The 16,070-nt window shown below is 37.9% G+C and overlaps 1 protein-coding gene across 1 annotated transcript; it reads right to left on the bottom strand.

Moving 5' to 3' along the window:
* Nucleotides 1-4,018: 4,018 nt before the first annotated feature.
* On the bottom strand, nucleotides 4,019-6,630 carry LOC138327449 (mucin-17-like). Its single transcript, XM_069273533.1, has one exon. It carries the CDS (start codon nucleotides 6,220-6,222, stop codon nucleotides 4,021-4,023), a length of 2,202 nt encoding a protein of 733 aa, XP_069129634.1. The 5' UTR covers nucleotides 6,223-6,630; the 3' UTR covers nucleotides 4,019-4,020.
* Between the last annotated feature and the right edge of the window lie 9,440 nt (nucleotides 6,631-16,070).

Raw genomic sequence — 16,070 nt, 5'->3', positions numbered from 1 at the left:
TTATACCTTGTGGGTAAATTTACTTAACATATATATGGATTACCACAATGACGTGAAATTGAAATCGCGCTGCACGCTGTACAATGGACAGACCCTGTTAATACCAAACAGCGAGGAGTGTTAAGGGTGATAAAGGTAATTAGTGAAGTAATCGAATATTTATGTATTTCAAAAAAAAATACTCTCGCTAAAATCATTACATGTTGTTGGTATTGTATATGGCTCTAATATTTTATTGAATTGTTTGATAAAAGGTTAGCACTGGGGTGGCAGAATAAGTAAGATAGTAATAACGACCCGACATAAAAAGAGGGGAAAATCCCAACCCTTGTTGATACGTATTCAATAGACGCTAATTCTAAAACCACACAGTAAGCTAAGATGAACAAGGACGTGCAGTGTAAATTATAATTAATATAAAATTAATGTTTCATCCACTTGGGTTTAACTTAATAGATTGTATATATATCACACGCAGTGTTTCAGGTATGGTATATGCTGTTACGAAAGCTGTGCTAAACCGTATATTGTGATCTCCAATGCATTTTAGTACAATTGTTATTACTGAACATCCATTTAATACAAGAATAACATTGTATACATACCGGTACAAAGGTCATTAAACACTTCATAATCCTAAAAAAAAACTGCAAGAATGTAGTGCTCTTCATGTTTCCCTGTCATTACCGATGTAGAAACAATTTACGAATTCTTAACGAATATCAAGGCTAGAGTTATGAACAAGTTTCACTATAAATCGATTTTATTTCCATGTTTTGGTGTCCAGGAAAGACGCAATTCATTACTATTTTCAATTTGACTATAAATATGAATCATTCCGTCGTGGTTGTGTTCTCACTTCTATACCTAGTGTGTAATATAACGTCTGTAGGGTCATTAGCTAGGCTATCAGTCGTCCCATCTCTCTGGCCCCCCCACTGTACGTCCCTTATTACAGATAGTATGCTAATACTAAGTAGAGAACCATAGGTGTGTACATAGCGCCATTATCTCACTCCTGATTCTTACACGTGATTACTCAGATAGTTAAAAACGGCGGGGCAAAGTCAATCATCAGATTGGGAGCCTAGACTTGTTGTACCGTGGTGCCGCATATTTTCGCGGGTCATCAAACCATAGTCCGGTTACCCACATCATCAGTAGTACGACACTACTAATGGTAAGTTTTCACACTTTTTTGTATTATATCATGGTTTGTGGAAAAGAAAGTCAATGTTTGGTGAATATCATCTTTTTAATTAACATTAAATTCTCAGCAAAACAAAGAATTACTGAAAATAGACTGAAAGTTCAAGAACCAATTTTTTATACCCACGACATCATGTAGTAAAAATGTAACTTTTAATCTATTGGTTAAAATCTAAACTTTAAAGTAAAAAAAATAATGAATAGTCAACATCCTAATGCAACATGCTAACCTTTGATGGTGTTCAAAACTAAAGCACCAAAATGATTTTTATTCCATTCTAAACGCTACGTATGAAAATATTGGTAATAAACAACTAATGGGTAATCAGGAGAATGACAGATTAATACATCGAGATAATATAGCTATATGAAAACCCCAAGTCTTTACTGAATTTATCTCTAGGGTGCTGTCGTCCATGTACAATTTATTTTCAACGAGTTCCTGGTTCTTCCTCGTAAACATTTCATATGAATTGTTTATCTATGGAGACCAGATTTCTGTGTATCATCAATCAAGTAGAGTAAGACCAGAGGGTTGGGTCGTCAACACTAAGATTGTAGGCCCCCATACATCAAATTATATTTTAAATTCATCAATAAAAATACTATCCAATAATTCTATCAAGAGAAGACTTTGTTACTTAGTAATATATACTTATGTAAATTCTGGTCAAGTTTTGTAAATTTTTATTTCTTTTTAAAGTTTTGTTTCATTAAAATACAGTTTTGATTTAATCTCCGAATCTCCATGCCTATGACTACAATATCTTTAACTGTGAAGTGTTGTAACTATATCGCTATCTATATCTCCGTATTATTACTGTATAATGCACTGTGTTGGGGTATTTGATCACATTGAAAATTAATCTGCAGTCATTTAAAACTACTCTCTCCTCTAATGGGTTATATAGCCTTCTTATCTAACGATTTTACCGCCTATTTCCTGTAAGCCAGTCTTTTGTACATGCTAAAAGAGTGCACAGATTGAATCTTCAATAACTTCTGTACGAACCAGAGACCCTAGAAATGAATGATTCTAGTAATTTAATGTTCCTGTTGTATTAATTTAATAGATAAGTTTATATATTGACACATTTCGTTCGAACATTTACCCAGAGACGTGAAAAGTATTGATACGTTTCTTAAGGCCATGTTCGTATGAAGAAATTTATTAATAAATTTATATTCGACATAAAGTTATAAATCCTAGTTCCATCTAATACATGTAGTAATTGGTCTGAAAAGTTTAAACATTTATGTTAATGGCGATCGGTGCTTTATTGTACCATAGGTTGTCGTCACTATTTCATGTTTTATCGTTATCACGACTATCTAGGATGTATTTAGTTTGATAACTGTGTGTTGAGAATTTATGAATAAAACACTTAATGAAATATTGGCATTTAACACCGTACCATGACGGATTTTTTCACAACTTCGTTTTTTATGTTTGTAGTTTCGAATCTCGAATGAAATCCACATTTTTACTGTACACCAAACGTTAAGCTATCCTTATCCCTGACGACTCCGGAAAAAGAACAACAACCGCTAAAGTCACCGATTTGTTGTGTCATTATCAGCCACTTTGTAAAAGTGTCAACGTCAATGTGTGACACTATACATAGTGATATAACAAAAAATTACAGAATCATAATAATTGTTTTGAACTGTGCCTTTTTATCACTACATATTATGTCAGATTGAAATCACAACCACATGACATGGTTGTTCAATTTATGTTTTGATTGTTGTAGCGATGTTTTGGCATTCAGTTGTCTGTTAAAACAAACACCATATCTTCCCCATGAAGACAGCGTATTCCAAAACGTTCTAAGGAAAATTTTTAGTTTTAGGAAATGCAGTTTTAAAAGAAACAATGATGACAAAAAGGTAACAAAATTTCGAAAGACTGGACAAAAGATATCCAAAAATTTCCCTTTGTTTGAAAACCCTGACGTTGTTTCAATACACTAATGTAAACATATTGTTTTTATGGGTTTTATTATTGTTTCAACTTCTTAGCAAATATCACGACAAATGCTTATTTAATAATAGTCATCGCAATATAGCAATCTTGATTCAATAACAGTTTATCTTATTCTGCACCCTCTTCCCTCTAAATCGACATCGTGCTGTTTGAAGACCTTCCCCTTAGCATGATCGTCTCGATATAAAATTATGTTGGGGCTACATTTTGAAAAATGCAATGTATATGAAATGTTTCTTGTGAAGAAACGTTATTGTGGAATTACGAAAGAAAAAAGCAACGAAAATAGTTTTGTATATTGTTGAAATTTTTTAAGCAAACAAATTTCTACCCACACAATACTTGTTTGGTTCCAAACCACAAAAAAAAGTACCAGCAAACATTTCATGTCATATATCCATGTTTTAAGAAATCCGATTCAGTTTCTCTCTTTATCCTCTGCGATAATGAGACATTCCTCTTTTTTAATTTCCAGTCCTTTCTGAAAGGTAGTTACCCCTGAATGCCCAAAACTTTTTTATGATACTATGATATACATGTAACTATAAATAAGTCCATTCTCAAAATGAGAATCCATTATGCATTTGATTGTATTTAGTAATGAGTTTTCTACTTCCATAATGATATCATATACATGTACGTGCAATTGTTATAATGAATTGTGTACCTTGTATACATCTATCAGAGAGGGATTTTATGTACATTTATTACTTGACCTATTGAGTAAATCTGATTTTATATAGCAGACAATGAAATGGGTTTTATATCTCGATTTTTGTTTCTTAAATAAGAAAACAACAATATAAATCATTCTTTCCCCTCTTTCACTTACCTTTATGATTTTCTGGGTTAGTACGTATAGCGGTTGCTTCCAGATCAGGATTCCAAACTTTTCCGGGAGACAACGAAGGGAATTCGAGTGTCTTAGATCTCTCTATAAACGGACCGGTATACTCCATGTCCTTGTTTCTCCTGGTGTAAGATGATCTAAACAGTCTCATTTCCGGTTCACTCTGATGATGAGCTGACTTCCGCTTGTGGCGCTGTCTACATGCTTTTGCTCGCTTCCGGTTTACGATGACTATACTAAGTCTATTACCCAGCATGTTCCTTGACATATCTACCGATTCAGATGAAGAACTGTCAGCAGTACACTCACCCAAAGGAGTTGAGCTCGAAACATTTGTTCCTTTCACAGATAAAAGTGGATTTTCCGCGTGTAATTTTGGTATACTAGCTACCATGGGAGTCACAGGTGGAATAGTGTCAACCACTTCCGGTGAACTGACCGAATCACTTCCTGCAGAGACATTTTCTGAGGTGACGATTTCGATTGATCCTTTCTGCGTATTTGCCGGGGCTATACGGAATAAACTGGACGTCAAAGTTTCCTCGTTTAAATTCGTAACCTTAAGATTTGGTAGGTCGGTCTGCTTTCGAGTCAGAGTTCTGGCTGATCCTTCTAGGGTATAATTTGGTGGTGATTTCTGGCGTTGTTTCGGTAACGATTTGCTAGTTTTCGCACTAGGAAAACCGTTCCTAGATTCACTCGGTGTGATCTGAGTGTGTAAAACCTTTTTGCGATCCTCTACATCTGTTGAAATATCTGGTAATGTCACGATGATTTTTCGCTTATTTTGAGGCGAGGACGAAGATGTCTCGGACCCTTCCTCTTCCAGTTTCATGCTGTCGTGGGACGCCAGACTAGGAAGTGGAGCACGTGATCCCCACGTGTCCTCCTTATGTAATGCAGTACTTGGAGGAGCAGAGTGAATGGCGTTTGTAACGTTTGTAGGAATCGATGTGGTACTTCGCGCAAACGTCACGTTAGGCTTGGGTTTTTCGTATGTGGCGGAGATGAAGGTGATTGGACTGTTGACCTTATTAATGGGTGCCGATCGCTGTTGAGGTTTGTCGGAAGGCGTAGCCCCAGTTGTTGATGACTTTACAAGCCCTTTAATAGGGGAAGTGGTTCTGGAAACACGATTTTCCGTAGGTATAGTCGCTACGTGAAGGGATGGGTTTTCAGCAGTTGGAGTTAACGCTACAGATGTCACATTTTCTAACGATGGAGCTGCCCTTGGGGTAGAGGTGAACCCAGGACCTGTTACATTGGGGTTATCGTTATCGACAGGATCTAACGAATTAGGCACTGCTGATGTTGCTCTAGATTTGATGTTCTGATCGTTCACAGCCGCCGATGTTGCTCTAGATTTGTTGCCCTGAACATTTACAATATCCTCTTCGTCCCGAGTTTTTTCCTCGTCTGTATCAACCATGTAAGCGTCGGCTAACACAGTATAATTGTCAGTAGATGGCGAAGTAAATCGTCTCTCCTCCCGATCGGAGGCACTGATTGCTCGCGCTGTGTCCTGTGTATAAACCACCGATTTCTCTGACTCCTCGGCGCTTATCTGGCCTTCTATAGTCCATTCTGTTAACGGCATTGTACAGAACAGGTCCCCTAGATCATTATAGGCACCTGTTGTTAGTGGGCCGTATTCCCAGGCTTGTTTGGGTTTCACATTCATATGCAGGCGTAATGGCCTTTGATTTCTCACATTGGCTTTGAAATTCTCCATAACTTTATTCACTAGCAGTTTCAGCCTTTTCCGCTGTAGATATTTACGTGTAGGTCTGGGTTTTTCAATGGCTTCCTCCTGTTCCATTGTGGTGGTATTGTTGTACTGTAACACTGCCGGATCCTCGAATGCCAAAGTACGTTCAGACACACCGCCATTCTCAATTTGCCTTTTATTGGAACTGTCAAACAATTGTCTATTGTTCTCCACATCCTCTACGTCAGACTCTAACTCCTCTACATCTGACAAGTGATCAGCACCATTAGACAGGAGACTGGACTCCCTGGTTTCTGGGTCAGTGTCCCCGTCATTTTCTGTGTCCTGGTTTTGTGTTAGGAGTGTCGAGGTGTTGATATAGTGCCCGGGTACAGACGGAGTGTTGTTGGGTGATGACGATAAGTCCTCGGTTGGAGGCAGCGCTCCCGAATCAGCGACCTTACTCATATTTCAAAACACGCACCTTTTAAACATTGAAACAGCTGAATATCGACCTGCTAACTATCACAAATGAACTGTCAAACAATATATTTCTCACGTGAACACGTAACACACTATTCTTTATCTGATATTATCATCTGGGACAAAAGAGAACATTATTCCTGGAGGTTTTTAAATGTTAAAACTTCGGTAACAAATCCTATCCATCGTTTTCTGAGTTTCTCCGACACTAGATTTAAATGTCTACTACTTCCGAGCGTACACAGTAAACTAACTCTGCAATAGATTATTGTCATGGAAGGGATCCCGTCACGATAGATCACACAAAGATTCGTACAAACAACACCGCTTTCAGCACCACAGCGCGCCGATCACTTGGAAGAGCAAACCTTTTGAGCGTGCTGCACCTCATTGTGATCTGGCAGGTTCATAGACTAGTGTGATTGTGTATCTGTGGTCGGGGTAGATATGTGTATATACGTACGTGTTAGGGTATATAGAATAACGGCCAGTAACACAAGGCAAACATATAAAGACATATAAGTAGATTTAATTTAGATAATTATCGATTCGACAAAATGTTGTAAAATAGGCATTATTGATATGATATACATGTGTGTAGGTATACGCATTGTTCGTGTCCTATTAATCATTTATACAATCCTCGAATATAGGCGAGCTTTCGGCCCGAGATTTAATTATATCGGGTCTTTTATTGATCACTCTCTTCTGTATTTGTTTACAAATTAGTTTTATTTATTCTGACATCTAAGGTCACTATCGTCCACTCTCCCGCCAGGTCATCTCTTCGTTATACTGAGTTACCATGATACTACCTACCGAACTTAAGCAAAACGTTGTTGGAAAACAGCAAACTATAGCGATTTATTCTAGATGAGGGGCATGATATAATTTATATTACCCTGAAATATAATAAGTCTCGGATAAAATAATTTGTTGAATAAATGAAATTATGTATAGTCATCCCCAAAAAGCACGGCCATAAAGATAGGAAAAGAAATGTACATTATTTAATTATTGTTGTGGTGTACGTGTATGTTCGTCAAATATGATGATGAGACACAAGGTTGACGAGACTATGTCAACTATCGGGGATCAGACATGTTGGGGACCTATCTTCATTTCAAACACTTCACTCTTCTTCTCTTACGATAAAGACCAATACAAAGGACTGCATATTGTATATTATATTGGTGGTGGGTCCATCCTAATTCTCTCTGTATAAATCACAAAATCTCAGCAAACTCTCAGAGTCTGACTGATTAACAGATGTTTAACATGTTCCGAAACTATTTACCGCATTCACATATACACTTTTAGTAGTATTAAAAAACCTTCAGGGCTAGAAAAGGCATTCTCCTGTGAAATAGACATATATATAATATGTAGTTAGATATGACCTTTGATATGGATACTTCATCGAGGTATGGTATTGGCAATGCAAACAGCTTATAATAAGTTTGAATTCACTGTCGGAATTGTACTCCGTTGATGCTTATAATAGGTGTATTTTATACGTAAGACTGGTTAATGTGGCATGTGAATTTTGTTACAGTTTTGTGAAAGTGACTTCACTGACCCCGATATTATATATGGGCTATTTGTCCTAAGAACCATTGATGTCAAATTACCCGTGTTTATTTTGGGGTTAGTTAAACTCTTTAAAACATCACATAGGCAGACAGTTTAAGTAGGGTTAAGGTTAACTTTTTTATGGATGGAGTCGGTGACCAGATCTAATCTGCCTCGATAAACGTTCATTTTAGACGACCACATGGAAGAAATCGGATGCTTTAATCGACAAAAATTCGCTTCTTCAAAGCTTCTGATAGATTTTTTATGTCATTTTCGTAGAACAAGAACGAAGGGAAGACTTTTCATTGATATTTTGTCAAAAGCTCAAAATGAATATTTGCGATAATATTTATACGAAGACACGTTGTTCTATCCATAAAGGTATAATGTTTCCTATCGAGATTATCATCAGATTCGAGTATACTCTAATGTAGGCTCTAATTCAATGTCAAATGATGTACGATAGGGCGAAATTCAATTTCTTTTTTTCCAACACGATAACGCCAAGGTGGCCCACAGCAGTGTTATTTTTGTTCGGCTATTCGAGATTTTGAATAATTGCTTTTAAGCCGATTTCAATAATAGCTTTGATGTGTTGTTTAAGACAACTTTGTGGTCATTTTTATCTGTAAATGACCTTTAAAACTGATAAATGGTATGAATAATCAGCAGCGCTGCGATATATCCCCCGAGTTAGGGGATACTACAGTTTAACACGGACTTATTCCTCACTTAACAGTTAAGGCTATCTACCTGTAATTAACAACCCCGTGTGATACCAATCATCATAGCAATGCTATGATCGTAGACTTGTCAATTAAACACGTGCATCTGCCAATTAACCTGCCCGTGACGTTTATATTCCATATCAAGCTTACTACGAACAAACAAATGACCATTCTTCATACAGTATGCCGAATATAATATGAATATTGGATTTACGTCACTAGGCCTATAAGGAAATGTTCGGTACCTTTATATGAACGCTAATAATGATGTGATCGTGTTGATGTAGATTGTAGTGTTAACATTCAGCTCTGCTTTATATGTGTATAATCAGATCAATGAAAATGTCAACTAATATAAATATAACTATGGGCAAATAGAGACCGTGGTATTTATATGTATTTGTATTAACATTAGATTTCAAATCAAAAATAAGTATACACCTACCGTATATAATATATAATTCACAAGCCATGTCGATTGATATCAATGCAGTAGCAACGGAGGCAATTAAATTTACATGAAGGAGTATAAAAATATATTGAAATGAAAAAATATCTTCTCTAAATGATACAGCAACATAAAGCGTAAGAATAATTCAATTATGAAAGAAGAATATTGCTTTAAAAGCATATATCACGTCGACAGAATGCGTTAGAGGCATTATATAATACTGTAGATATTTTGTATACAATTGTCGAATCCAACCCCCGTATAGATTTGACTATTGGTAAGAGACTAGATTCCCCGTACGATAACAAATATGTTGTAATACATGTCCTTCACATCAGACATGGGCCGACATTAATATCAGAGCCGTGATTTACAGTAGACAAGTACTAATATCTCATGTACAATCAACACTGTCCTGGAACATATCGGTTTTATTGGATTAGGTATAAAGTCGTTTCCATTGACATGCATTCTTAAATTTGTATATCTGTCGTTTTTTTATATTAATTTTTCTTTCCTTTTGTACGATGTTAATTTATTATGTTAATTGTACCAGAGATTGACTGATATTACACAATAATTTATACACTGAAAAGTGTTAATTCTTAAAAACATCTTAAATATATATATGGTGCTTACGTCCATTTGAATAATGTTGATTCTAGTGCTTTTTGTTTTGTTGGTAATATTCCACAATTTTTGGTTTTGGCGGGTTTGGCAAATGAATAAGCATAAATTATCATCGGTAATATTGTTTTGTTTTGTTGTGTTATGTTTATGAGTTATTGTAACGGCCCATCGACAACTAAGGTCATTATGGGCCAAACTAACAAGTCATGGCATTAATATCAGGATAGAAGGGTCAGGGTAGAAAAGGCAAGTAAAGATGTAAAACACCAGATTGGTAAACGTTTTATTTGTAAAAAGGTATGGGAAAGTTCTGAATGGTAATCAAATTACAAACCCGACCTTCAATGATTGCCAATGAAAGTCTGTCCAAGTAAATGCCATTGTCTCCATATGAAAACAACACGGAACTTAATTACATGACTAACATATTATCCCTTCCCGTATTCATTCCGGAAATAAAAGGAATTTTACTGTACAGAAAGTGGAAGGGAAATGATGTAATGTAAAGTTAGACCAAGGACTTGTACATGGTACGCCTTAAGTTAGACAGGATAAAGTCTGAACTAATAAGTTAAATATTGGTGCCGACAGAGTCGAGGGAATCGTCCAGATATTGGTCGATCTTTGATAGATTGTCCATTCACAATCCTGACCGTCTGGGCACCCGACCTTCACCTACAATTTGTTGAAATGATTCCAATATATATTTGCTTTGTGAGTTAACAAAAGAATGCCTTGGTATGATGATAATTGTTCATTTAGTAGAGTGTAGATCGCTAAATATTACGACCTGTATATAGGACTGTTAGACAGCTAAAACACATGGCCAATAATTATAACCTCGATATTGATTAGATTTCCAGCCAGCGTGGACCATACAATACCTACCAAGACTATAAAACACCTTCGGAATAACAAAATATTAGTCAAAAACAGGAAATGTTTAGCCACAACCAATAACGTATCTTTCAAATCTATGTACAAAGATCAGAATAAGATTGCTAGAATTATTTTGTGCCAAAGTTGAAGAATTAAAAATTAAATGGACCTTTATCGGGCTGTTCCAGCAAAACATATATGGCACCCAGGGAAGGCACTTTAAAAATTGGTGGGTTCAAAATAAAATCCCTTCTGTTAATAAAGTATAATTTTGTCCTAGGACTCTTCGGTGATGCTAACAAGAGGCCCAGAGGGCCTGTATCGCTCACCTGGTTTGTGTGTAATGCCAAGTAATGTTCTGAATACAGGTTCATTGTTTCTTTTTCTGAAGGAATTTTGATATTAACCTCTAAGTCCCCTATTGGGCCCCACCCCTCCTGCCCCCAGGGGGTCAGAGCCAATGGTTCTGTTCCCCTTCCCCCAAGGATGTTTATGGCCAAATTTGGTCACAATCCAAGCAAAACTCTCTAGGACAAGTAGCGATTTATAGGATTTACCTTTATTTCCCCTATTGGGCCACACCCGTCCTGCCCCCGGGGGGCCAGAGCCAAAATTTACACAAGTTTTGTTCCCCTTCCCCCAAGGATGTTTGTTGCCAAATTTGGTTACATTCCATGCAGAAATCTATGACTAGTAGCGATTTTAAAGGATTTACCTCTATTTCCTCTATTGGGCCCCACCTCTCCTGCCCCCAGGGTGTCAGAGCAAAAATTTATACAAGTTCTGTTCCCCTTCCCCAAAGGATGTTTGTGGCCAAATTTAGTTACAATCCATGCAGAACTCTAGGACAAGTAGCGATTAATAGAATTTACCTCTATTTCCCCTATTGGGCCCTGCCCCTCCTGCCCCCGGGGGACCAGAGGCAAAATTTATACAAGTTCTGATCCCCTTCCCCAAGGATGTTTGTGGCCAAATATTGGTTACATTCCATTCAGAACTCTATGACTAGTAGCAATTTAAAGAATTTACCTCTATTTCCCCTATTGGGGCCCCGCCCCTCCTGGCCCCGGGGGGTCAGAGCCAAAATTTATACAAGTTCTGTTTCGCTTCCAAAAAGGATGTTTGTGGCCAAATTTGGTTACAATTCATGTAGAACTCTATGACTAGTAGCGATTTATAGGATTTACCTCTATTTCCCCTATTGGGCCCCGCCCCACTTGCCCCTGGGGGATCAGAGCCAAAATTTATACAAGTTCTGTTTCCCTTCCCCCAAGGATGTTTGTGGCTAATTTTGTTTACAATCCATGCAGAACTCTAGGACAAGTAGCGATTTAAAGAATTTACCTCCATTTTCCCTATTGGGCCCCCGCCCCTCCTGCCCCAGCGGGGTCAAAGCCAAAATTTATACAAGTTATGTTCCGCTTCCAAAAAGGATGTTTGTGGCCAAATTTGGTTATAATTCATGTAGAACTCTATGACTAGTAGCGATTTAAAGGATTTACCTCTATTTCCCCTATTGGGCCCCGCCCCTCCTGCCCCCGGGGGACCAGAGCCAAAATTTATACAAGTTCTGATCCCCTTCCCCCAAGGATGTTTGTGGCCAAATTTGGTAAACTTCCATTCAGAACTCTATGACTAGTAGCGATTTAAAGGATTTACCTCTATTTCCCCTATTGGGCCCTGCCCCTCCTGCCCCCCGGGGACCAGAGGCAAAATTTATACAAGTTCTGATCCCCTTCCCCCAAGGATGTTTGTGGCCAAATATTGGTTACATTCCATTCAGAACTCTATGACTAGTAGCAATTTAAAGAATTTACCTCTATTTCCCCTATTGGGCCCCGCCCCTCCTGGCCCCGGGGGGTCAGAGCCAAAATTTATACAAGTTCTGTTCCCCTTCCCCCAAGGATGTTTGTGGCTAATTTTGGTTACAATCTATGCAGAACTCTAGGACAAGTAGCGATTTAGTGAATTTACCTCTATTTTCCCTATTGGGCCCCGCCCCTCCTCTGCCCCCATGGGGGTCAGAGCCAAAATTTATACAAGTTCTGTTCCCCCTCCCCCAAGAATGTTTGTGGCTAATTTTGGTTACAATCCATGCAGAACTCTAGGACTAGTAGCGATTTAAAGAATTTACCTCTATTTCCCCTATTGGGCCCCGCCCATCCTGCCCCCGGGGGTCAGAGCCAAAATTTATACAAGTTCTGTTCCCCCTCCCCCAAGGATGTTTGTGGCCAAATTTGGATACATTCCATGCAGAACTCTAGGACAAGTAGCGATTTAAAGGATTTACCTCTATTTCCCCTATTGGGCCCCGCCCCTCCTGGCCCCGGGGGGTCAGAGCCAAAATTTATACAAGTTCTGTTTCGCTTCCAAAAAGGATGTTTGTGGCCAAATTTGGTTACAATTCATGTAGAACTCTATGACTAGTAGCGATTTATAGGATTTACCTCTATTTCCCCTATTGGGCCCCGCCCCACTTGCCCTGGGGGATCAGAGCCAAAATTTATACAAGTTCTGTTTCCCTTCCCCCAAGGATGTTTGTGGCTAATTTTGTTTACAATCCATGCAGAACTCTAGGACAAGTAGCGATTTAAAGAATTTTACCTCCATTTTCCCTATTGGGCCCCGCCCCTCCTGCCCCAGCGGGGTCAGAGCCAAAATTTATACAAGTTATGTTCCGCTTCCAAAAAGGATGTTTGTGGCCAAATTTGGTTACAATTCATGTAGAACTCTATGACTAGTAGCGATTTAAAGGATTTACCTCTATTTCCCCTATTGGGCCCCGCCCCTCCTGCCCCGGGGGACCAGAGCCAAAATTTATACAAGTTCTGATCCCCTTCCCCCAAGGATGTTTGTGGCCAAATTTGGTAAACTTCCATTCAGAACTCTATGACTAGTAGCGATTTAAAGGATTTACCTCTATTTCCCCTATTGGGCCCCGCCCCTGGGGGATCAGAGCCAAAATTTATACAAGTTCTGTTCCCCTTCCCCAAGGATGTTTGTGGCTAATTTTGGTTACAATCTATGCAGAACTCTAGGACAAGTAGCGATTTAGTGAATTTACCTCTATTTTCCCTATTGGGCCCCGCCCCTCCTGCCCCCAGGGGGTCAGAGCCAAAATTTATACAAGTTCTGTTCCCCCTCCCCCAAGAATGTTTGTGGCTAATTTGGTTACAATCCATGCAGAACTCTAGGACAAGTAGCGATTTAAAGAATTTACCTCTATTTCCCCTATTGGGGCCCCGCCCCTCCTGCCCCCGGGGGTTAGAGCCAAAATTTATACAAGTTCTGTTCCCCCTCCCCCAAGGATGTTTGTGGCCAAATTTGGTTACATTCCATGCAGAACTCTAGGACAAGTAGCGATTTAAAGGATTTACCTCTATTTCCCCTATTGGGCCCCGCCCCTCCTGGCCCCGGGGGTTAGAGCCAAAATTTATACAAGTTCTGTTCCCCCTCCCCCAAGGATGCTTGTGGCCAAATTTGGTTACAATCCATGCAGAACTCTATGACTAGTAGCGATTTAAAGGAAATGTTGACGGACGGACGGACGGACGGACGGACGGACGGACGACGGACGACGGACGACGGACGACGGACGCCGCGCCATGGCATAAGCTCACCGGCCCTTCGGGCCAGGTGAGCTAAAAATCAAAATATGTAAATCCAAAAAAAATCGCTTCTATGCCATGGTTGGGTACACAAACAAGAGGCCAATGGCCTCGTAGCACGATGGTCCAGTTAATTAATGTTAAATAATTGATTTTGACTAATATTCTTGATTATCATTCATATGCACTGTTTAAACTAATAATTCAAATGACCACTGGTATTTAAAGATGCTCCACCGCTGACAAATGGTATTTTTCACTATAAAAAACAGGAGCAGACGATTTAGTATTTTTCTTCAGTTACAAAAGTTACTTACTTTACACCATTACCACCATTGAAAAGTTTGAGCTTCTAATTTTACTTCAAGTTAAAAATATGAAAAATAATTAATTGCATCCCGAAAAAATTCCGTGACACTATATCCTATATGGAATTAAGTACTGATTGCGCATGCACTAAAGGCGAAATAAATTATTTTATATTATTTTTTGTGTTAATTAGGCATATATGTACACGATTAAACACCAATTATTGTTCAAATGATTAATATCATTTATGCTCTGTCGGCGGTGGAGCATCTTTAAATAACTTTATTTATGTTGGTATTAAAACAATCATAACATTCTTTCAAGACAGATGTCATTCATCACATATGAAGTTATATATAGATCAACAGTTTTAAAAAAAAATTGATTTGTGCAGAACAGTTTTTTTTCTGAGCAGGATTTTAGTGTGAGCGTATGCAGAAGCAGCATCTTCTTAGTAAGAATATTGTTGGGACCAATTCAAATAGCATCAACTAAACTTTAATATAAGAAAATTTAATAAAATTCAAAATTTAACAATGCTGTTTATTCAAATTTATCAGAATATTGTTATATGATAAAAAATAATTGGGGAAACTGTTTCCTGTATGATTGCTTATCGGTATCACACATGTACAACTATGTATAATCAAAGTGTTAAGTTGACTAGACTTTTAAAAGATACCTGCTGGAGGAGGGCTTAATTCATTATAGGTGTCAAAAAAATCAATGATGTTTGGCTTTCCCGGTTATAAGAGGTAAACTGAATTCGCTTCAATACGTTGAAATTAATTACTTATCTTTTATCTCATTTTCTTCAACACAATATAAATTTCACAATTAAGATAACAATGCACAAGTTGTATTGGCTGGGTCTCGGCACAACGGAATGTGTACTACGGGTCAACAAATTGACATCGGCAGCTACAGTCGAGCCTTTCCCAGGGCCTTGATAACAAAATACATTAATTAACTCTCAACCATTGTTTTTCCCTTTAACAGTAAATGGTATATGTAACACATTTACACGCACATATAGGCCTATAAACAGCATCTAGATGAAACTAGGTCACCTGACTTGTGACACTGTCCAGGGAATATAGATTATCCAACACAGGTAATTATGATGTCATGACACTTTGAGTAACATATTTAAGAATAGAAAAATAATGAATATTTCTTAATTGCCTTATTCTTTTCTTAAACTTTATTTCTTTTGTATGAAGTGGTACCGTCAGCCATATAATTTCCCATAATGCATTGTGTTTCTCATTTAAATATTACTATAGACAAAGAAGGAATGAAATATATTTTAATTCCTCAAAAATAGAGTTTATGTCTGTTTGTCGCCAAGTTTTATCAGTTCCGTCCTTATCTATAACTACATGTCTCTGCCAAATTTCATTGCTGTCAATGGTGTATAACTTGAGATATCCTGTTCACAACGTGATTTTCAAAACTAGGGGGTATGCTATAAGCTACGATGGATCCATCGTGCTAAAAAATAGACATGTGTGGGGGTCAACAAAATTGAAAATTGCTTCCATCGGTGAGTCTCCCAATTTCAAAATGCCTCCCCCCCCTTACCATATTTGTTTTGCTGGAACAGCCCCCATCATTCCACAAATAGTAAGCTATTAAATTAAATATAATCCA

Source organism: Argopecten irradians, chromosome 7, assembly GCF_041381155.1.
Source record: "Argopecten irradians isolate NY chromosome 7, Ai_NY, whole genome shotgun sequence".
NCBI classification, from domain to species: Eukaryota; Metazoa; Mollusca; class Bivalvia; order Pectinida; family Pectinidae; genus Argopecten; species Argopecten irradians.
Note: the sequence above shows the minus strand (reverse complement) of the source record. Positions and strands in the feature narration are given on the sequence as shown.

Bases quoted from the DNA above. Each gene is read 5' to 3' on its own strand.
- LOC138327449 (XM_069273533.1), bottom strand. From the start codon at position 6,222: ATGAGTAAGGTCGCTGATTCGGGAGCGCTGCCTCCAACCGAGGACTTA.